The 21,760-nt window shown below is 34.9% G+C and overlaps 4 protein-coding genes across 4 annotated transcripts; 3 read left to right on the top strand and 1 right to left on the bottom strand.

Annotated features, from left to right (window-relative positions):
- The first annotated feature begins 2,246 nt into the window (after positions 1-2,246).
- On the top strand, positions 2,247-4,720 carry MUB1 (membrane-anchored ubiquitin-fold protein 1 precursor). Its single transcript, XM_007032617.3, has 4 exons — positions 2,247-2,515; positions 3,705-3,869; positions 4,318-4,408; positions 4,494-4,720. The coding sequence occupies exons 1-3, from the start codon at positions 2,383-2,385 to the stop codon at positions 4,371-4,373; spliced, it is 354 nt and encodes a 117-aa protein (XP_007032679.1). The 5' UTR covers positions 2,247-2,382; the 3' UTR covers positions 4,374-4,408; positions 4,494-4,720.
- Positions 4,721-8,771: 4,051 nt separating this feature from the next.
- Positions 8,772-15,180, top strand: CLPB3 (casein lytic proteinase B3). Its single transcript, XM_007032614.3, has 10 exons — positions 8,772-9,322; positions 9,783-10,001; positions 10,300-10,537; positions 10,970-11,165; positions 11,576-11,630; positions 11,787-11,937; positions 12,199-12,507; positions 12,719-12,984; positions 13,265-14,188; positions 14,720-15,180. Exons 1-10 carry the CDS (start codon positions 9,086-9,088, stop codon positions 15,047-15,049), a joined length of 2,925 nt encoding a protein of 974 aa, XP_007032676.2. The 5' UTR covers positions 8,772-9,085; the 3' UTR covers positions 15,050-15,180.
- Positions 15,181-15,867: 687 nt separating this feature from the next.
- On the bottom strand, positions 15,868-18,961 carry EMB2076 (Pentatricopeptide repeat (PPR) superfamily protein). The gene is made up of 2 exons (XM_007032612.3): positions 16,936-18,961; positions 15,868-16,242 (listed from the first exon to the last, which is right to left on the bottom strand). The coding sequence occupies exons 1-2, from the start codon at positions 18,592-18,594 to the stop codon at positions 16,042-16,044; spliced, it is 1,860 nt and encodes a 619-aa protein (XP_007032674.3). The 5' UTR covers positions 18,595-18,961; the 3' UTR covers positions 15,868-16,041.
- A 34-nt stretch (positions 18,962-18,995) lies between these two features.
- LOC18601608 (uncharacterized) lies at positions 18,996-21,438 on the top strand. The gene is made up of 6 exons (XM_007032611.3): positions 18,996-19,139; positions 19,263-19,415; positions 20,062-20,135; positions 20,259-20,338; positions 20,778-20,929; positions 21,220-21,438. Exons 1-6 carry the CDS (start codon positions 19,136-19,138, stop codon positions 21,300-21,302), a joined length of 546 nt encoding a protein of 181 aa, XP_007032673.2. The 5' UTR covers positions 18,996-19,135; the 3' UTR covers positions 21,303-21,438.
- The last annotated feature ends 322 nt before the right edge of the window (positions 21,439-21,760 follow it).

Raw genomic sequence — 21,760 nt, 5'->3', positions numbered from 1 at the left:
CATATTTGAGTTATTAGCTTTGTCGACTGCACTGTGCTACAGAGTCATCTCCCCTTTCCCATATACCAGCAGAGCTGCTCATCTTTCCCAGGGATATGTTATTGTCAGCCTCCAAGAAAGTCGCATGTTTCAAGGCTTTGGGCAGCCCATGTTTTGCATGCTGTCTGTACAGGCTGATAATTACAAACAAGGTTTCAAAGCCAAATCTGCATTGAAATCTAGCCTTTCAACCTTGTGCATTGAAATGCTTGTGAAGGCGTGAGGTCAGTTGTGATCCTATGTAATAATAAGCACCAAATTCTTATTTAACAAATATGCTCAATGGAAAAAGATTCTTATTTGTGGAATTTGCTAAGCTGATGATTACAAGAAAACCAGGTTCCAATAACTGTCTTTTTACAAGTAGTCGACAACCGAATTTGGGCAATTCTGATCTTTCTAGGTGAAAGGTTCCTTGTGCTTAACACATTCCTCTCCACCTTAATTCCCCCCCACCTTCCCTTTACCAGATGGGATTCTCTTCCCATTTTCTTTTAATACAAATCTTGCTATCATCTTCCCAATAATTTAACCAAATGATTAAGACTTGATTAGCCTCATCTGATTGATTATTATTCCAAAGAGCCTTATGTACAAGAATCTGAAAAGGTCTTGGACATGTCAATCGCCAGACAAAAGCAGACATGGAAATCTTTTATTGCCAATTCAACATTAGGCATCCGTCCATCAAACACAAACGAAAATTGGGTTTTACAAAAGGAGTATCTTAAGCATATTTCTAAGATACGGAAATGTTGTCGTATTTAATATTGTAATCGAGCATCTAAATATTTGATTCAATTAAAATCAAATCTTTGAAATTATATCGATGATTAATGCAAAATAATAATTTTAATAAATTATTTTAAGACACTCCTTATAAAAGCTAGAGAAAATTTTAGATTTGACATTGTTGTCTCCCTAGTTGGTTTCTTGAAAAAATCTTGGTCTTGATTCAAATGATCAACCATTTTGATGTTTTGGACTTTTCCTCAAAGGTTTGGTTAGTGAATTAATAACAAGAAAAAAAAGGCCTTGAGTTTGACAAATTCCAAAAATGTACAGCGGATTGTTCCATCATTTAGAGCCCATGAAAGATGACCCTAAATGTCTACTTTCATTCTTCAAACAATATAGGTCACATGTTGAGCCATTTTATCACTTTTAAGGGAATAATTACTACTATTTGCCTCCTAACTTTAGTTATATTGTTCTTAAAATCTCACATGTAAACAGAATTTGAGACATTTGGATTTTCAAGTCTTTGAAAGTGTAAGTACTAAAATAGGTTTGGTGGATGATAAATGATTACCTAAACACATAGAAAATGCATGTACAATAGAGGGGTAGTTTACATTAGTTTGGTTTTTTTTTTTTTCTTATTGTTAGTTTAGTTTAACGTCAGTAAGTTGTTTGGACATTGCAAGTTAACAAAAAGGTCACTTTCTTTTTTTTTTTTATTGCTATAAGAGAGAGAGAAAGAAATCTGTCCATTTCCATAGCCTTAGGGGATTGGAAGGAGAAGGCAAGGATGGAAGCATTGACCACAGATTTAGAAGACTTTGAAAACTCCGAAACAACCTCGTCTTTAGAGATTTGTTACTTCATCTCTTCTTCTTCTTCCTCTCTCTGTCTTTTTTACTTTTGATTTGATAATAATATCAAAGCAGCCCCATCAGTTTCTTTTTATTCTTCTTCTTTTTTCTTTCAAAGCTCGGAGTTGTCAGCCAAAAGAAACCTACCCAGATCAGTTTTAGACTCAAGTAAGATAACCCATCAAGCCTTTTCACTTCTGTTGACTATTTATTTGGTTTTGGAGTGACAAAGTTTCGGATTTTAGCTGATTTGTGATCTTAAAGACCATAATTTGAAGATTTGGTGATTTTAATATGTCTTTTGTGTTCAACTGTTTTTTGTGTGTCTCACTGGTTGTTGGGTTTTTCCTTTTTTTTTCTTTGAATTTTTTGGAGTGGAATATAATCTATTTTTGGATTTTCCCAATTTTGGTTACTTGGAAACAGTTATTCATAACCTATAGTCTTAAAGTTGCTACCTTTTATACGCTTTGTTTCCCAAACTAGATTGCGTGCATATCTGTTTCTAATATATCTGAGTCAAGTAATTCAATTTTGCTTTTTCTTTTTCCTTTTATTGAATTTTGCAGAATTTCCAGTTGAGAATTCTTAGGGGTTTTGATTATTGCACAGATACAATCCAGTTACTTGAGAAGACTCTCGGTATCTTTACAGCAATCCAGATTGAGATTTTTGTACACAGTTGAGGCGAAAGCCCAAGTAAAGATCTTGGGGGGTTCAGATTTTCAAGTCTGTAAGGTTTCTGGAGATGGCTGGGGTCCAAGATCAATTGGAGATCAAGTTTCGATTGACTGACGGATCGGATATTGGTCCTAAAACCTTTCCTGCCGCCACTAGTGTTGCAACCTTGAAGGAAAGTGTTCTTGCTCAATGGCCTAAAGGTTAGTTTGGTGTTTAATTGGATCCAAATGTATTTGTGCAGGCAAACTTTCAGCTTCATTGTTTTTATATATCTGCTCTTCATCTAATTGTTTTTTGGTTACTGTTTCATTGTTCCATATTGTTTGAACTAGAAGGATGAGATCAGGATATTGCATTTCAAAATTTTTTCGTGTTGGTTTGAATATTCGGATGAAAGAAAGCTATGCAAGAAAAAAGAATCATTATGTTGTGCTTTACTTCCTGCAGAATTAGGACAACTGGAATTTGATCTTTGCTCCGTAAATTGATTAGAAATGCTGATTATAATTGCTGTATGAAATGCTTAATGATGAAATATTTCCAAGATAACCAAAGGGGCATGCTATGAAATATGAATAAAGAATTGTTCAGGCCTTTTCTCATTATAGCATGACTAGCTGTTAAATGGAATTCTATGTAACCTTTTATCATTCTAATAGTGTCAAAGAATACTGCCCTTTCTTATCATTTTTTAAACCAACATATTGTAAACGTTTTTGGTTTGCTTTATTGCATCATAGGTGTTTCTATTGGAAATGTGTGTCTGTGTTGGATTCTGGGCTTTCAAAAAGTGACATACATTTGAAGCACTTTTGATGAACGGTTTATAACTGAGATACCTAGACTGAAGTTTTAAGATTTATGCTAGGATATTGCTGTTGTCAGTTTGTTCATCCTGCTTTCATCTCCATGCCTCTGTCTCTTTCTCTTGATTGCTTGCTCTTAGGTTCTTTGCTTTTTTATTTCCTTAGTTGGCATATGGGGAATGTTGCAGTTAGTTTGGATTGTAAATTAGAGTTACTCAGTTCAACTAAAAGCTTAGTTTGAGCTAAGTTCTGCTGTCTAGCTCTTTCTGTACCAGGAAAATTGGCAATGCAGTGGGCTAATTTTTAAGTGAACAGGAAAAAAAAGGAAAGAAATGGTTGTGTAAATACACGATGTCAAACAAGATAGTAAGGATAGATTACTTGTGTTAATTTTGGACCGTAGTTAAGGAGAAGTCTTAATTTATGTCTCTGATTGAATTGCATCGGATTTCATTTTATGTTCTTTCATGATTCAAGTATGTCATGAGACCTCTCTGCTTTTTATTTTGCTCCAGTCATATTAAAATTCTTCTGAGTCAAAATTGTTCTGGATGTGTAATTATATTCTTTTCATTTTGGGCAGAGAAGGAGAATGGTCCAAGGACAGTGAAAGATGTCAAGTTAATAAGTGCAGGAAAAATATTGGAGAACAACAAAACACTAGGAGAGTGCCAGAGCCCTCTTTGTGATATTCCTGGTGGAGTGACGACTATGCATGTTGTTGTTCAACCTCCTCCTTTGGAGAAAGGTACAAGTATTATCTGTGAGATTTCAAAACTTATAATCTGATGCTTTTCATGAAGAGCAATAATACTCGTCTGTCCTTCTGTCTGTTTGTGGTAGCAATGTTGAACTTATCCTTTTTTAGGGGGGAAAAAAAAAACCCAGGAAAACCCTTCTGTTTGGAAATTATTCAAACTTGCTGGTTGAGGTTCTGCTTGTTAGGGCAATGGAAAACTTTAGGTGACAATTGGGGTGCTCTGACTTCACAAAATGTTTAACTCAGTAGTTACACATTTAGATTATTAGCCACTTCTTAATGGTGAAGCACCAGATTAAGGCCAACTATACATGTCCAGCTATCAACTTGCATTGTCCTTTTTCCAACTTAAAATAGGTTTTCTTTGTGATGCTTTTTTTGTTTTTTTTTTCTTTTTTTCCTTAAAGTAACATTCGTATCTTTTATTAATGAGCAGAAAAGAAAGCAACAAACCAACCAAAGCAGAACAAATGCGTTTGTGTCATATTATAATCCACGGCTTGAAGAGGGGATGACATGATTTTCAGGTGGTTTTAGTTAATTGACTGTTTCTTCACTGCTAACATAATACTTGGTTTTAAACAAAAGTACGTGGCCACAAATTTTCTGCAGATGAAGAGTGCTGGAACTGGTATAGAAAACGAAGTTGGGAGACTCTCTTATTGGTGAAGGCAGTTGGCATCTTGCACATTTATCATATAGGTCTTGTTTTTCCATGCTGCTGGTCTACACCTTATTTGTGTAGTTGATGATTGTCCATCCATTTTGTTCACTTTGTTCTTTTTCACATTAATTAGACTTCGCTATCAAGCAATTAAATCTCCGATTTTATGTCCAAATATGTCTCACCAAATGCATTTTTCCACATTTTTATGTCTTGAATTCGTCTTCCCCTGTATAATATCATTTTTTTTAATTGTGTAATTTGACCTGTTACTCGAATTCATGTTGGTGGTCATACTTTTGCCAAGAATACATGCTGAGAGCTACAGATAGAGTTGGTACTTTATTGTTGTTCTTTTCTGCATACCAGCCTTCTTGAAGGAAGGTCCGTGGCGGCTTGGTTTTTGGCACTTTATACTATGCTTTTGTAAGCTCAGATTTCGTTTTACCGTTTCGTAGATTTTTGATTGTTGGTGTGAAAGGATAGCCACTGTTTAATTCTAGGAAAGATGTCGGGATACAAATAAACATGATAGTTGCTTTTCTTTGGTAATATGAACATCTCCTAAAATTCTGCCATTTTATAAATGAATGAATGATGTACAAGATGTTGTGTCTGTAAGCAATCAAAAAGTTGGTTGGAATATCATTAGCCTTACACATTAAAACATTGTATGCCTAAACACTATTGCTTAATTATAAAGTAGTTCCTGCACTTTTATTGATCATGTTGATTGTGTGTCAGCCAGGATTGCTGGTTTATGCTCCATTTCCACTCTGGATATTCTTTTAACATGGAATGGAATGGTGCAGTTCAGCCTGGCCCGTGCTTGAGCCTACTTACAGCCAATAAATTTCCATATCATTATTTTTCAGTACTAGTCAAGATTTTCTGAACAACACAACAGGTCTAATGAAGTCAATTTGTCATGTCCAGATAAGAAGGAAAAAGTTGGTGGTAGTGAGATATAATTCATCATTGCATTCAATGTAAAAATTAATGAAAAGGGTGGAAGATCATTCCTGGTTAAGGATGGTAAAATTCAAGCTCCATAAAAATTATAATGTTAAAACTGTCAAGGAACTTGAACATTTGATTCAGATTGGTAACAATTTGAGAAAACTAAGGTTCCTGATCTTGACCCTAAACTAGATAAACAAAAGGGAAAGACACTTAGAAAAACTATTCGGTAGTAATGGAAAAGCAAAGCATAAACCCTTAAAATATATATATATATATATATTAAAAACTTCGATTCGTACATGTTTATTTAATTAAATTTCTCATTTTTTATATTAGGTCAAATAAACCCTTCAATTTAAGAGGAATGTATTAATCATTAGATTCAATGTTATTGTCCATATTAGATATGACTTAATTGGTTAACGTAACCACGTTATATAAATCCAAAATCATTGATCACTAGTTGTCTATGTTAATCACCTATAATTAATGCCAAAAAAAAAAAAAAAACCAAATCCTCAAAACTATGTAAACTATGTTGACTTAGTGGTCAAATTTTTTGGGTACATCATATAGAGGGAAGGGGAGGATAGAGAGAGAAAGAGAGGAAAATAGAAAGTGAAAATGTCATATCGGTTGTCATGTGAATAGACTGGAAGAGAGGCTTCACATTTCAATTGGAGAGTTGCTCAGCATGTAAAGCTGAGCTTTGGGGGCGTTTACAAAGATTTATGCTGGGCATGGTAAATGTGGCATACAAGGATTGATCTCCAAGTCGATGACAAGATGGTTGTTAAAGCTATAACTTCCTCTTTGTCTTATCCTTGTTCCAATTTCGATTTGATCCAAGCGATTCAATATCTGATGCAACATGAATGGGAGCTGGTTACACATCATGTTGTTAAGGAAGATAATGAAGTAGTTGATTATATGGTAAATAAAACTCCCATAGAACAGGAAAAATTTGTAGTACGCTCTAATCTCCTTTAGATGTTAAAGATTTATTATTAACGTAGGATGTAATGGATACATATATATGTACCTCGAATGATTAATATATAAGTTGATTTCTTTTTTTAAAAAAATCAATTGATATTGGATAACAATGGTTGATTTTCTTAAAATTTTAAAAAAATTAAAAAATTTATTTAAATGCAAAAAAATGAGAAGTTTAGTTGAATAGATAAATATAGTAGAGTGCCTTTTTTAGAGTTTAAGTTAAGAACACAATTACCGTTGACACCAAATTGATTATCCATTATTATTTTGTTTTAACTTTTCAAAATAACATGATCAATTTATTTTGTTTATATTATTTATAACTTAATATAAAAAAAAAAGTTTTGATAGGACTCTCAAATAGTGTCACGTGCATATATTAATAAAAGAGTGTTGTAAGTTAAAAGAAGTGACTAACTTTTTCATGTGAAATCGTAAAAAAAAAACTGTTATGAGATTTAATTTTTGAACGAGACCGCATCAGTAGTAGCTTGTATGAGTGATGAACTGCAATCCGTAAAACTTCCGAGTCAAATTCTAGTATTATAAAATCAGAAGGATGTTTGTTTCTTCTACTAAGATTTAGAGGATGGTTGTGTTGTAGCAAGTAGCAAGGGCTTCAGTGGTTCTTGTCTTCTACTTCTTGGTAGTGGGAAGCCCAGTTTACTCTGGAAGCCATTTTTCTGCATTTAATGCTCTCTACATGGATTGGGCTGCATTCCTTCCTTTTTGCTTTTATACAATTTTTTTTTATTTAAAATTTCCTGGATCATGGATCCTCTTACTGGCCTCCTCAAATAATAAGAATAATGATAATATTATAGCATGTTTGGTTGGGAGAATAACTAAATTATTTTATTTTTATTTTTAAAGAATTTTAATTTTTTTATTTGGTTGAAAAATGGTTCAAAGAATAGTCATTTTATAAGAATGACTATTCTCCAAAATCCTTTAAAACTAAAAAATAGCTAATATCACATTCCCTTATGGTATTAACTATTTTATATTTGAGGAATAAATTCAAAAACTGATAAAAACAAAAATATTCTTTACAAGTTTGAAAAATTACAATTTCATTTGTATAAAATATTATTTTTCTCTCTCTTCTCTTTCTCTCACTTGATTTCAATTTTTAATAAAATATTAATATTTTAAAATATTAATATTTAAATTATCAATTATTAATAAATTAAATTATAAATTATTCCTATTTAAAAACAAAATAAATTAAAAATAAATAAACATAATATCATTTAAATTATATAAACAATATTAATAATTAAATCATAAATTATTAATATTTTAAATAAATTACCAATTATTAATATTTTAAAAAATAAAATAAAATAAAATAAAAATTTAATCATAATAATATTTAAATTAAATAAAATATTAATATTTAAATTATCTATTATTAATATTTTAAATAAATAATCAATTATTAATTTTCAAAAATAAAATAAAATAAAAATAATTGATCATAATAATATTTAAATTACATAAAATATTAATATTTTAAAATATAAATAATTAAATTATAAATAAATATTAATATTGAAATTATCAATTATTAATATTTTAAAAATAAAATAAAATAAAAATTAATCATATTAATATTTAAATTAAATAAAATATTAATATTTTAAATTATTAATTATTAATATTTTAATTAAATTATAGATTATTAATATTTACAAAATCTAATAAAAATAAAATATCATATAAATAATAAAAAGTGTTTTTATCTTTTTATTTTCTATTCTTTTCTTATTTCAAAATTATTGTTACTAACAAAATACTATAATAAGTCATAATAATTATTTATGTCTTACTTACTTTGTCACACCAAACTAAGTAATAACTATTTTATTATATTCCTACCTCATTCTATTCTCACATAATAACTGTTCTATTCCATTCTTATCTATTCCGCTAACCAAACGTACCATTATTTTTGTTCCTTTTACGGTCCAGTGGCAGTAACATGTCCACAGCATCTTCAATATATTTGAGTTTCAAAATTTTATTATTCTTAATTTATATCAAAAATTTATTTAGATTTTTAGACGAAATTATAAATAAATTTTTTCTCTAAAAATATTAATGTGTAATAATAAATATTTAATAAAATTATTTTATATCCTTGATTTACTCTTTAATAATTTATAAAATGATAATCGAAATTGTATTACTTTATTTGTTTCAAAATTGTAAAAATAAATATCTTTTTTCCATCATATCCACAAAGATGGCCACGTGTATGAACAGAAAAGATCACGAACCCTTTCGCGACAATTCACGAACTCTCTCCGGTCTTCACTGAGCCTCCGCACAAAACAAATCCCCGACGAATTTCTTTTCTTACAAAAAAAAATTCAATACTTGTTTTTCCTTCCTCAAAACGACATCTTCGCACTATATAAAACGTTAGCAGGCAAAACGAAAAAGGACCTCCGAGAAAAGCCGAGTGAACAGCAGAAAGAAAGAAAGAAGAGACCCTTATTCCCACGCAAAGCCGTTCAATTCAGTGCACACCAACTATATCTTAGCTTTCTCTTGTGGACTCATCACTCCGGCAATGGCTGCTGCTGCTTCTTCTTCCACGGCGTCGTTTAGTGGGGTCAGTTTATGTGCTACGCGTTCCATTTCCAATAAGAACAATCTCTTCTTAGCTCCCCCACGCCTTTCTTTGAGCTTTCCTTCAAAACCCAACTCCTTAAAATCGCTTCAGTTTAAGAGAAATGGAGGTTTTCGAAGGTTTCCAAAGACTTCTTCAAGCTCTTTCATTGTTCGTTGTGATGCTTCAACTGGAAGGGTAAGCTTGCTAACCGGTACTGTTTATGAAGAGTTTTAACAGCGACTGTTGATTTGATGATTTTCGATGCATTGACTGAAGATAATAGTAATTTTATCAACTTGTTAGCCAATCCTAAATAAATAAATGAATAAAAACTTTTGAATTATCTAAATGAGTTTAGTTTTGTTGGTGTTGAGGAGATTGAATTCGTATTGATTTTGGAGTTGTTTCTTTAGTGACTTTCATTGGGTCATGCAAATGTTGTTTGTTACTCTTTTGTTTGAAGTTCTATTTAGTTTTGGTTTATGTATTTGTAATTTACTTTTTTCCTGCCTTATTTCTGCAATGGCCATTTTAAGTTTGGTTATAGTGCATTGAAAAATTTGATCTTTTGTCTCCTATTTTGAAGCACCTTAATTTTCTATGCCACTTTTCTTTTTGAATTTTTTATTGAGTTGGTGTTGGGATGTCATGACAGATTACTCAACAAGAGTTTACAGAAATGGCCTGGCAAGCCATTGTTTCTTCTCCAGATGTAGCTAAGGAGAACAAGCATCAGATAGTGGAGACAGAACACTTGATGAAGGCTCTCTTGGAGCAGAAGAATGGTCTTGCTCGTCGGATCTTTTCTAAAGTCGGAGTTGACAATACTCGCCTTCTTGAAGCCACTGATAAGTTCATCCAACGCCAGCCAAAGGCAACTCCTACAACTTTCTAATTTATTCTCCTCAACATTCGTACGGCACCTTAACCATTGGTTTTGGTTTTTTTTTATGTTAGTCAATTGAACTTTGCTGCATTGTTTGCCTCTATGGCTCATGACAGAATGTGTTGTGTTTTTGAAGTGCTGACACTTTTACCTGCTTGGAAACTATATTTAATTACAAGTTTTGATTTTTTTAGATAATGCTTGACCAAGTTTATTATGTTTCATCTGTGGATTATGAAGTGCTGTATCCTGATTATATCTCTTCTCTGCTGTCCAATCATAATAGGTTTTGAGTGAGTCAGCTGGTTCAATGTTAGGACGTGATCTGGAAGCTCTGATCCAGCGAGCTAGGGAGTGCAAGAAAGAGTATGGGGATTCATTTGTTTCTGTTGAGCATCTGGTCCTTGGGTTTACACAAGATCAACGTTTTGGGAAGCAGTTGTTCAGGGATTTCCAGATATCCCACCTATCCTTGAAATCTGCAATAGAATCCATTAGGGGACGTCAGTCAGTTATTGACCAAGGTAACAGAAATATGTGCTTTTGTGATTTGTGTTCATTCTATGTATCAGGGCATTTTTTTCTGTCAAAAGTGGCTCACGGCTTAGTTCTGTTAGCAACATGTTTAACCTTTTCTGTTTCAGAGTGGGGGAGGGGGGTGTGAGGGGTTAGAAGGCAAACGAAGATGGCCATTCAAGTTTTTGAGTTAATTGAACCCGGCATTTGATTCAAAGGCAGAAAGGATAAATTTTATGACCTTTTTCATGTGTGCTATCTGGCCTTTTGTTTGCCAAAATGTTTTATTTTTGTGGAGTAGGAGATTTATTCTGCTCCTTGTCATAACCTTGCTTGTTGAAGCTTCAGAGTATTGGTTGTTTCATTTTTTCTTGGGTTTTACATGGCACATTTTCTGTTCACTTCTTCGCTGTTTGACTGGCACTGTGAATTTGTTATAGATCCTGAAGGAAAGTATGAAGCGTTGGAAAAATATGGAAAAGATTTGACTGAAATGGCAAAGGAAGGAAAGCTTGACCCGGTGATAGGAAGGGATGATGAAATTCGCAGGTGCATCCAGATCCTCTCTAGGAGAACAAAGAACAATCCTGTGTTAATTGGTGAACCTGGTGTTGGAAAGACTGCAATCTCTGAAGGGTGAGCACTTTGGTGGTTACTTCGTACATAGTCATGTGAATAGGATTGCCAGGAAGCAAGATGATGAGCGCTTCAGGAAAAAGTTCTCTTTGATCATTCCCCCAATTTCCTGCCTTATCAAGTTGACAATATCATAATATATTGCTCTCTTCTGATATCATGAACTTTTAGGTGTCCTCAATATTAGCTTAAGGCTCAATTCATATGTCACCTTGAATGTGGTCAATAACATGCTCCAGTGACTGACTGAAAATAACTAGTTGTAGCAGTCCTGCTGTAGGCTATGTTGTTCTACGACATCTGGTCTTAGGTTGGCATGATGAAGTCAGTTTGCAGAAATTAGCATCCTTGCTATTGGTGTTAGTTTAATGACTACGATGTATACATGATTAACAGTGTTTTTTAAACAGGCTTGCCCAAAGAATTGTGCAAGGAGATGTCCCTCAAGCATTGATGAACCGTAAGGTATGTGCTACATCTTGATCAAATACCACATCCTTTTTATTATGTTATATTATCTGATTTTTTGGGGGGTGGGGGTTGTTAGAGTCACAATGTTGCTACTCTATCCTGGCTGGTGATGAAAAGGTGGATGCTGATCAATCCGTTTTTTTATTACAGCTGATATCCCTGGACATGGGTGCACTCATAGCTGGGGCCAAATATCGGGGAGAATTTGAGGATAGACTGAAGGCTGTACTTAGGGAAGTAACAGAATCAGAAGGCCAAATTATCCTCTTCATTGATGAGATTCACACAGTTGTTGGGGCAGGTAATGTTCTTGTTCAGTTTCTAGTTTTGTAGGTTGATTATTGAATATCTGCTAAGCTGGCTTAAATTCTGATAGGCTTTTTTCTGTTTGTTTCCGTGTTTATTGTAAGTTCATATTTCAGTTTATAAAAGTTTATCCCTTCTAGTTGATTGGAGATAATTGTTTTTATTTGAAATCTTGCATTCCTCTCCAGATTAAATTCTAAGGCAGATAGATCTATGATACTTGATTCCTTTTCTCTGGAAATGATCTCCATTTCAGGTGCTACAAATGGAGCAATGGATGCAGGCAATCTTCTGAAACCTATGCTTGGTCGAGGAGAATTGCGATGTATTGGGGCAACAACACTGGATGAGTATCGTAAATATATTGAGAAAGATCCAGCCCTGGAACGTCGTTTCCAGCAAGTGTATGTCGATCAACCATCAGTAGAAGATACAATTTCTATACTCAGGGGACTGCGTGAGAGATATGAGCTGCATCATGGAGTCCGTATTTCTGACAGTGCACTTGTGGAAGCTGCAATCTTGTCTGACCGTTATATCAGTGGCCGGTTTTTACCTGACAAAGGTAACATATGAGCACATAACTGGGATCTTTTGGGGACACTCAATCAAGTTGCAACCTGAGATTGTAAAATAGCGTTTGTTAATAGATTGTCATGGCAAGAGTTGGATTCATTTGTGATGTTCTGATAGCCAATTTAAGCGTCTTTATGTTTTCTATTACTTTTTTAATTTCTGACATCATTTTTGAGTATTAATGTGGTTCCAAATTGCAGCTATTGACCTAGTTGATGAGGCAGCTGCTAAATTGAAAATGGAAATCACTTCAAAACCAACTGCCCTTGATGAGATTAATCGTTCAGTGCTGAAGCTGGAGATGGAGAGGCTGTCTCTCACAAATGATACTGACAAAGCTTCAAGAGATAGGCTGAGCCGCCTTGAGGCTGAGTTGTCCCTCTTAAAGGAGAAACAGGCTGAGCTGACTGAGCAATGGGAGCATGAGAAGACTGTTATGACACGCATTCAGTCAATCAAGGAAGAGGTATGCAAATGTTTTCTAGAAATTTCTTCTAAAAGCTTTGTTTGCTGCCAGCATATAATTTGACATTTTGTTATTGGCAAGCATGAAGACTGCTTCTTTGAATGGTCCCAGATTTTTTTCCCAACTCATATCAATCTAGAAGCTGATGACGGGGCTGACCTTCATTTTAAATCAATTGAAGACAAAAGGAAATCTTCCCCGAATAAGAAAATCATTTGAAAAGTTAAAGTAATTATTAATTGTATGATGTAGTAGACCACTAACTGTTTCATCTATACAGATTGACAGGGTTAATCTTGAGATCCAGCAGGCTGAGCGGGAGTATGATCTCAATCGTGCTGCTGAGCTGAAGTATGGAAGTTTGAACTCCTTGCAGCGTCAACTTGCTGATGCAGAAAAAGAATTAGATGAGTACATAAAATCCGGAAAATCCATGCTGAGAGAAGAAGTTACAGGAAATGATATTGCTGAAGTAGTTAGTAAATGGACTGGTATACCAGTTTCCAAGCTTCAACAATCAGAGAGGGAGAAACTATTACATTTGGAGGAAGAGTTGCATAAACGTGTTGTGGGTCAAGATCCTGCAGTTAGATCTGTAGCTGAGGCCATTCAGAGATCTCGAGCTGGTCTCTCAGATCCCCGTCGCCCAATAGCCAGTTTCATGTTTATGGGTCCCACTGGTGTAGGGAAAACAGAACTTGCTAAAGCACTTGCATCCTACTTGTTTAATACAGAAGAAGCCCTTGTACGCATCGATATGAGTGAGTATATGGAAAAACATGCAGTTTCTAGACTTATAGGTGCTCCACCTGGTTATGTGGGGTATGAAGAAGGAGGACAGCTGACCGAGATAGTTCGCAGGAGGCCATATGCTGTAATTCTTTTTGATGAGATAGAGAAAGCTCATGGTGATGTATTTAATGTTTTCCTTCAAATTTTGGATGATGGGAGAGTTACTGATTCCCAGGGTCGCACTGTAAGCTTCACCAACACTGTCATTATTATGACTTCAAATGTGGGTTCACAGTATATTCTTAATTCAGATGAAGACACACCAAAGGATATAGCTTATGAAACTATTAAGCAGAGGGTGATGGAGGCTGCAAGAGCAGTCTTTCGTCCTGAATTTATGAACCGGGTTGATGAGTATATAGTTTTCCAGCCTTTGGACCGTGAACAGATAAACAGTATTGTGAAATTACAGGTAAGTTCCATCTGACTTTTGCTTGTCTTGATTGCTTGCACTTGCATTTCCATGATGTGTATTCTATCATAATCGAAAGAGGGATTCTGAATTCTCAACCATGTCATATCCCATGTAGAATGTGATAAGAATGATAATTATTGTTTATTGTTTAATTATAATAATAATCCATAAAAAATATGACAATAATAAATAAATAATAACATATAACTACAGTTATTCTGTGATGCTGGTCTTGATTTTTAAATGGTCTTTATCATAATGGAGACAGTAGTTTTGTTGGTCATCCTTGAATCTGGTGTTGGTTGGTTTAGGTTGTTTCCCCTAGACTAGATTTTGATTCAGCAAGTCACCACATTGGTCTTTGTTGATTTTAAAATGACCAATGTACAGTTTTTAGGTAGGACTCAGAATAGATCTCTATTCTATTTCAACAGAGAATTAATCCTTATTACAAGCTCATGTTGTATCTCTGTGGTATCTGCTTGTATAGTTTGTCACTTGCTTACCTTTTCTGTGTTTGTTTTACAGTTGGAACGGGTGCAAAAGAGGATTGGAGATAGGAAAATAAAACTTCAGGTGACAGATGGTGCTATTCAGCTTCTTGGTAGTCTTGGTTATGATCCAAACTATGGTGCTAGACCAGTCAAAAGAGTGATTCAGCAAAACGTAGAAAATGAACTTGCCAAGGGCATCTTGAGAGGGGAGTTGAAGGATGAGGATTCTATTTTAGTAGACACAGAGCTCACAGCATTCGCAAATGGCCAGCTCCCCCAGCAAAAGCTAATTTTCAGAAGACTCGATCGTGATTCAGAAACTCAAGCAACAGATAGCGAAGAAGCTTTATCACAGACTGTCTGAGAGTTGTACTTAAGTTTTGCCTAAATACTATAGGTTTTACACAATTTTGCGCAGGGAATTAATAACTGAGCTCACACTTGAATCTCAGATTGTATATGACTTTTATGTTACAAGTTATCCTATTATTCTTATACAGTGCGTCCTTACAAGTAATCATGTCACAGTGTTTACATTGCTACCCAAATCCATTCTGGTTCAATTGTCCTTGATCGAAGATGAGAAGTGGTATCTTGGAGAAAGTGGTGCCAGTGGAAGATTTGATATCCTCTGAGGCTAATCTAATTTCCACTGGGTCACTGGAATTCCATTTGCTTTTGGCATATCTTGCATTTAAGTAATAGGTGAAAGACAGGAGCTGAAATTAAACATTAGTAAGTCATCCCTTTTGTTTAGAAGCTGATGGACTTGATTGACTCATAAGGCATGTCTGAAATGAACCAGACATCTATATCCATCATAAATCCTATTTCCTGTTTGACTTGTGAACTCTGCACCAGCGTATATTATATAAAACAACTGAACATAACAGAAAACCAGTATCCCTGTGTTTGGCTCTGAGGGCATGTGAGCTTGACATATATCTCGTGTACATGTGAGGCCAGAAGCCTATAAATTGGTGGCCTCCTCCCATGTTTGGACAAGCCTCGGATTTGCGTTTATGCCCTCCCTGTAAGCTGAAGCACGCATAAAAGGGTTCTCTGTTTTGCATATTCTCAGAGGACTATCATTTAGCAACAAAGGAGCTCCTTTCAGTAGAGGTAATTAACAAGCATGATAAAACAAGTACATTTACAACAAGCAATGGATTTGTAAAGACAAATATGAACCTGCTAATTTGTGAAATTATGTAACAACCCATCACTTTCTGCTATACATGCACATTCATACATACAAGACACAGGGAGACAACTGGATACAACTCGATGGCCAGATAACTCTTCCCTTCACTCGGTCATTTTTAGCTTTTAAATTAGCCACAAATAGTAGTTTAATCATCTAGAATGGTAGGACGACCTCTTCACTTTGATTTGATCTTTTCGTAAGTTCTGAAGCATCAATGCCCTGGTTTTGCCATCAGGTTTGAGACCATTCTTTCGCATTCTCATGTACAGTTTCTTCGCTGATTCCACCTTGCCTTTTAAACACATTCCATGAATAACAGCATTATATAGAGATACATTTTCTGGAACTCTCTGCAAATGGCAAAGAAAAAAAGTTAAATGTCAATAACCAGAAACTCAAGGGAGTGCAAAAATCATAGTCCACTAGCGTTTTCCATAAGAAGATGAGAAGACTAATCAAAACCATTCAGTCTTGTGGATATTGAATAAAAGTCGAACATGATACTAAGGACAAGTAAATTTTCAAATCATTTTGATAATTTAAACCTTCCCAGAATGGAACCTTCTTGACCATGCAAACCTTCTTGCATTAAACCCATTTTTGACTATGCAATTTCATAACATCTTTTCTTCCATTGGTCAGGCATCTGGAATCTATATACACAATAAAAATCTTGAATTTCTATTCAACTCCAATCAGTGAGGCCTTATATTTGACTACTAGTACAACAACAATAATAAACTACGCCTTCCCAATGCTTTGAGGGGTTGGTCAGTGCCTTATATCAGGGGAAAAGTATTTTAGTTTCAGTACATACTCTTGATGGTGTTAAGCATTTTACCACCAAAAATACTTTCTACTAAAAAATCTTCTATAAAAAAATTAACCATTGAATATAACTTCTAGCCAATAGCATTTTTCCAATGGAATTCAAAACTCTAAATTTAGTAAAAAGTTCATTGAAGAGTAGCTCAATGAAGATAAGCTAAATTCAGTCAAACAGCCAAACATTATTTTAGAGCATGTTAAAAATGGAAACTTACATTTAGAATTTCCTCTACTTCAGCCCAAAGAGATCCCCAAATGCAGCTTCTTATAAGTGACAAATGAGTAAATGTGTCTGGAACACACTTCTGATGAATCATGTGGTCATAAACTTGCAATGCAACTTTAGGTTTCCTGGCAGTCTCACAAGCACTGATGACAAGATTATAGGATGCAGTTGAAACCAACAATCCTGAGGCTTCCATTTGCCATAAAAGCTGCAAGGCCCTATCCCACAAACGAAGCTTCTGGCATGACATTAAAGCAGTGTTGTACAGATGTACATTTGCTAGTGAGCTCTGTTTCCTTATTCTCTCAAAGAGGTGGAGAGCATCAGCATATTGATTTGCCCTATACAAAGCACCAAGCAGTGAATTCCATGTGAAAGCATCTGGTGTATGACCCAAGGATTTCATAATATCATAGATTTTAAAAGCTAATCTGACCTCTCCAGCTTTTCCAAGTGAATTAATTAATGCATTACATGCTACTGGATTTGGCTTCAATCCATCATTCAAAATTTTCTGAAAGATGGATAATGCCAAATCCCATTTTTCTTCCTTTGTGCATGCACTAATCACGGCATGCATTGTATCATCCCGGGGTTCCAATCCATTTCGAATCATCTCATCATAAGCATCAAGCGCCAATTCATTCTGATTACAACGAACAAAAATGCTAACTAGCAGGGAATAAGTGACTTGTGTTCCACTATAGCCATTTTCCAGGATTCTTCTCCATACCCTCTCAGTTTCAACCCAATTGTTCCATCTTCCACAAATAGATAATGCTGTATTATAAACAATCACATCAAAACCTTTCTTCTGTTCATAATCCCGTTCCAGTTCTGCAAACATATCAAGGGCTGCATCACAACCCTGAGTATCTGCAATGGCTTTCAGTATTAAGCTATAAGTATGCCCAGTAATGAGTTCATTTGCCTTCATAAACTCGAAAGTTCTCAAGGCATCATCAACCAGCCCATTTCTTAGCAGGCAAGAAAGAAGAGAATTACATGCATGAGCGCTGGGTTGAAGACCTGACAACTTCATTGATCTACACAATTCCAATGCACTTCTGACCTTGTTGGACCTACTAAGCATCAATACTCTTCTTGATAATTCCTCTTCGTTCGTTTCCTCCAAAAAGTGTACCTTACTATCATGTACACTGTCCTTCCCATTTGAACTTATCGCAGGCTGACCAACACTTGTGTGCTCGAAATCCAAACTTTCATCAACCACTAAATTTCCCCAAGGAGGCAAATTTTGACCCAAAGAATCCAACTCAAATTCTTCTTTCCCTTTTTGGATCAAAATATTTTCCTCATCATCTTCACAATCCATCTCAGATTCAATACTGGCAACCATCTTTGGTACTATCCTAGATAACTCGAACAGAAAATTCATCGGTGACATTTTCTTTCGTAAATGACCAAACCAAACACATTGATGAACCGGCATCCAAACCATGTTTAGCCTACATTGTACCACACGCCTTCTACGAGTCTTCATAACCGAACCAACAAAAAAGCAGCCACGAAAACGCCTAGAACAGACACCATTTCTACCTCTACTTTGGCTACATGACTGATACCGGCATCCAAACCCATTTGATATTATGGAAAATGAAGCTGAATTGCTCAACAATTCTCCCATAACTTTAGACTAAAGAATAGCAATAAACTGACCAAATAACAAAAACTTCACCTCAAAATTCAAACTATTTGCGCAAAAGCCCAACTTTAAGAGCATGAGTGAACCAATTGTAAGATAAACTTTAAGCAAAACTATTTAAGCACAAGACCCTTATTAGTTCTTCAAGAAAGAATATTAATTTGGCACACCCCATAAAAAAAATTTTGAACTTTGACGCTTGTATAAGCAAATAGAACAGACCCAGGTCAGGTTAGAACTTTTCAAGCAGACTCAGAGAAACTGACCCTTTTTTCTTCAGAAAGAAGATGACTTGAATGAAGCAGAGTAGCCTGCACAGAGCAATGAGAGTCCAAAGATGCTAGTGATTAGTGCGAGAGAGAAGAAACTCCACTTTGTTTACGTCCAGATAACACATTTTTTGAAGGGCTTCCAAAACGCACCGTTTTAAAAGCTCTTTTTAATTCTAATGTGCGCTAGTGCCACCCTCCCAGTAGAGAATACTGAGAAGTGAGAAGAGTTCACTCTGTAAAGAATTGAAGAAATGGGTGAATTTTATTCTTCTTTCTATTTTTCTTTGCAAAATGTTCCTTTTTAATTGTTTTATGTCTCTTGTTCTTAATTCTTTTTGGTATTGATTTTTTTTTCCTGGGATTGGAATAATTTTGAAGAAGAAGGAAAAGAAGTGGGAGAAGAATCAAAAGAAGAGAGAGTTGGGGAAGTGAAGGAAGGAGTGGCATCAATAGCGTTATTGCCAAGTGGGTCCCTCTCAGGCCATTTCATTCAGCTTCCTCAATCTATCTGCTATGGTCTTCATGGCACTGGTACAATTTTTACCTTTTTTTTTTTTTTAACCTTTTAATTTGCTAGTAACTGGGTTGTTGTCTTTCTTTTTCTTTTGCCATTAATTTCATGTTTTAATCAGTTCTTTCGTATGTATATATAACAAATGGTTCGTGTGATTCCACCGATGGAAAAATAAGAGGGTCTCAGCCTATGATCAATTTGTGGAAAGTTGAGTGTCTTGCCCCTAAATTGCTTGTTTAGTACTTCTATTTCCTTAGTTTTGAAGAAGTGTAGGTCGTAGTTACACAAATGTCTATTAGCTACTTAAGTGTTATTAATGGTAACTGCTGCTGGATTGGTTTACATTCCTACAAATAATTGACTTGTAATCGTGAATGGCACAAAGTAATGCAGAAAATGGCATGTAAAAATCCGTATATAGAAAGAGTGTAAATTTAATTTTCTAGAGCCATTCAATATGTTGGATAACTGAAGGTTGCTTATGATGTTGTGTATTTCAATCTTTACTTTGGAGAATATATAAGCCTAGGAAATTGTACTGGAAGTAGTGGATCTTCAAATGTTGGACATCATTGAGTAAATTTCTCTTCCTTAAAACTTTTTCTGAATTGTTTTGTTTTGGGTTCTTTTTTATGCATTCTCTCTCCCTCTTCATGTTTAAAGAGTTGGCTTGTGAGATGGAGTGCAGCAGGGGTGAGGACTACCGCTTGATCAAGCTCACAATCATAGACTACAATGTATGAGTCGTATGCCTTAAGTTTCTTTCCCTTCAGTTACAGTACTACTAATTGTCTCCCATCAAATATCCATATTTTATTAAAAAATAATAGTTCTCTTTTTTTTTTCTTATTATCTGACAGAGTAAGAAAGAGCACGCTGTCGTAGTGGAGTGTAGAGGGCATGATGCTGCTCGGTTCCATAACATTGACCATGCTCATGGGTAAACCATCTTTGGATCAATTTGCTAAACCTTAAAACACACTGTTCTTTATCAATTATTCATGTTTAATGTCATAAATGTGGCATTCTTTTACCTCCGTATAGCTTGCCTCTTAACCTGTAGACATTATATAGTCTTGTTATTTTTTGAAAATGCTTACCAATTAGCTTGTATGTGCTTAATAATTAAAGGAATGGTGGAGTTAGAGAACTTCAAGAAAGACGTCAGCTATCAACTTCACCCTTTAAAGAACCATAAACATGGAAATTTGAATTTTAGATGGTTTCTACTGTCATAAGTATTATTTTTTGGGCTTAATTACATTAATGTATTACAGCAGATCCTGATACACCTTTCTGTTCAAACCAACTCTCCCTGCAATGAGTCATTGCACATGGCTAACAAATGGCATCTCTTGTTGAACTTCATGTTGAAACAGTTGGGAGAAGGATGTCGTGGATATGGTTGAACGAAAAGAAGGGAAGAAAAAGATTTTGATCTCTTTTGAGTGTGAGACACTGAAATCTGACAAAGCAGCTGAAGACCATATAAAGCAGTTCATGCCTAAATTATCTGGGCTAGATGCTGTTGGTATGTAATCAAACCCTTCTTTTTTGCCTTATTTCAATTACCAAAAATGAAGAAATTCTTGTTGACTATGCTGCAGTTTGGCTCCTTCCATCTGGCAATATGTTTTAGATGCATGGCAATTTCAATCTTTTCATGACCTCAGCTAATTAAGTTTTTATTTTCATTCTTCCTATGGTCCAAACTCTAGCTGGAATGACTCTTGTAGCTTGTTTCTTATCTTTTAGGTCTAATCTCATGTCTGCCTGAACTGTGTCGCTAAGTGCCCTAACTAGAGTTTGGAATCTTTGCAGTTAATATTGGACGGATGAGCATGTCAGGGTTGGACTTTGAAGCAGAAGCAGCAGACTCTAAGCAGGATTTATCAACTGCTTAAGATGTATACCCTAGTAATTTGATTCGCCGGAATATGAACATATGAAAGCAATCTAGTATATACTTTCTTGTAACGTGGTGAATATTTGATATCTTACTGCCGTCTATGAGATGAATCAATGAGTGAATATTCAACATGTCACTGCCATTAATCCTGGATCCAACTCCAAAGTCATGGCTAGTTGAAGACATGAAATGGATTCTATTCGGAGCATCAAGGTTTCTTGTAAGCTGATTGTAAAGTTAGTGCTTCACAGATGTAATAAGTACTACAAACACTCAACATGGTAAGAACCCTGCAAGAAGCAAGATTGCCATGCCGTAGCATGATGGCATGATGAAAATATCAACATAGATGATGAAAACCCATAACAATCAGAATTCAGGGTCTAAAGGACAGTGACCGCGCTAGAGTGTGCACCAAACTAATGCGAAATTACTTTTGGCAGGGCATTTGAA

This window comes from Theobroma cacao, chromosome 4, assembly GCF_053813885.1.
Source record: "Theobroma cacao isolate CCN51 chromosome 4, ASM5381388v1, whole genome shotgun sequence".
Taxonomy (NCBI): domain Eukaryota; kingdom Viridiplantae; phylum Streptophyta; class Magnoliopsida; order Malvales; family Malvaceae; genus Theobroma; species Theobroma cacao.
Note: the sequence above shows the minus strand (reverse complement) of the source record. Positions and strands in the feature narration are given on the sequence as shown.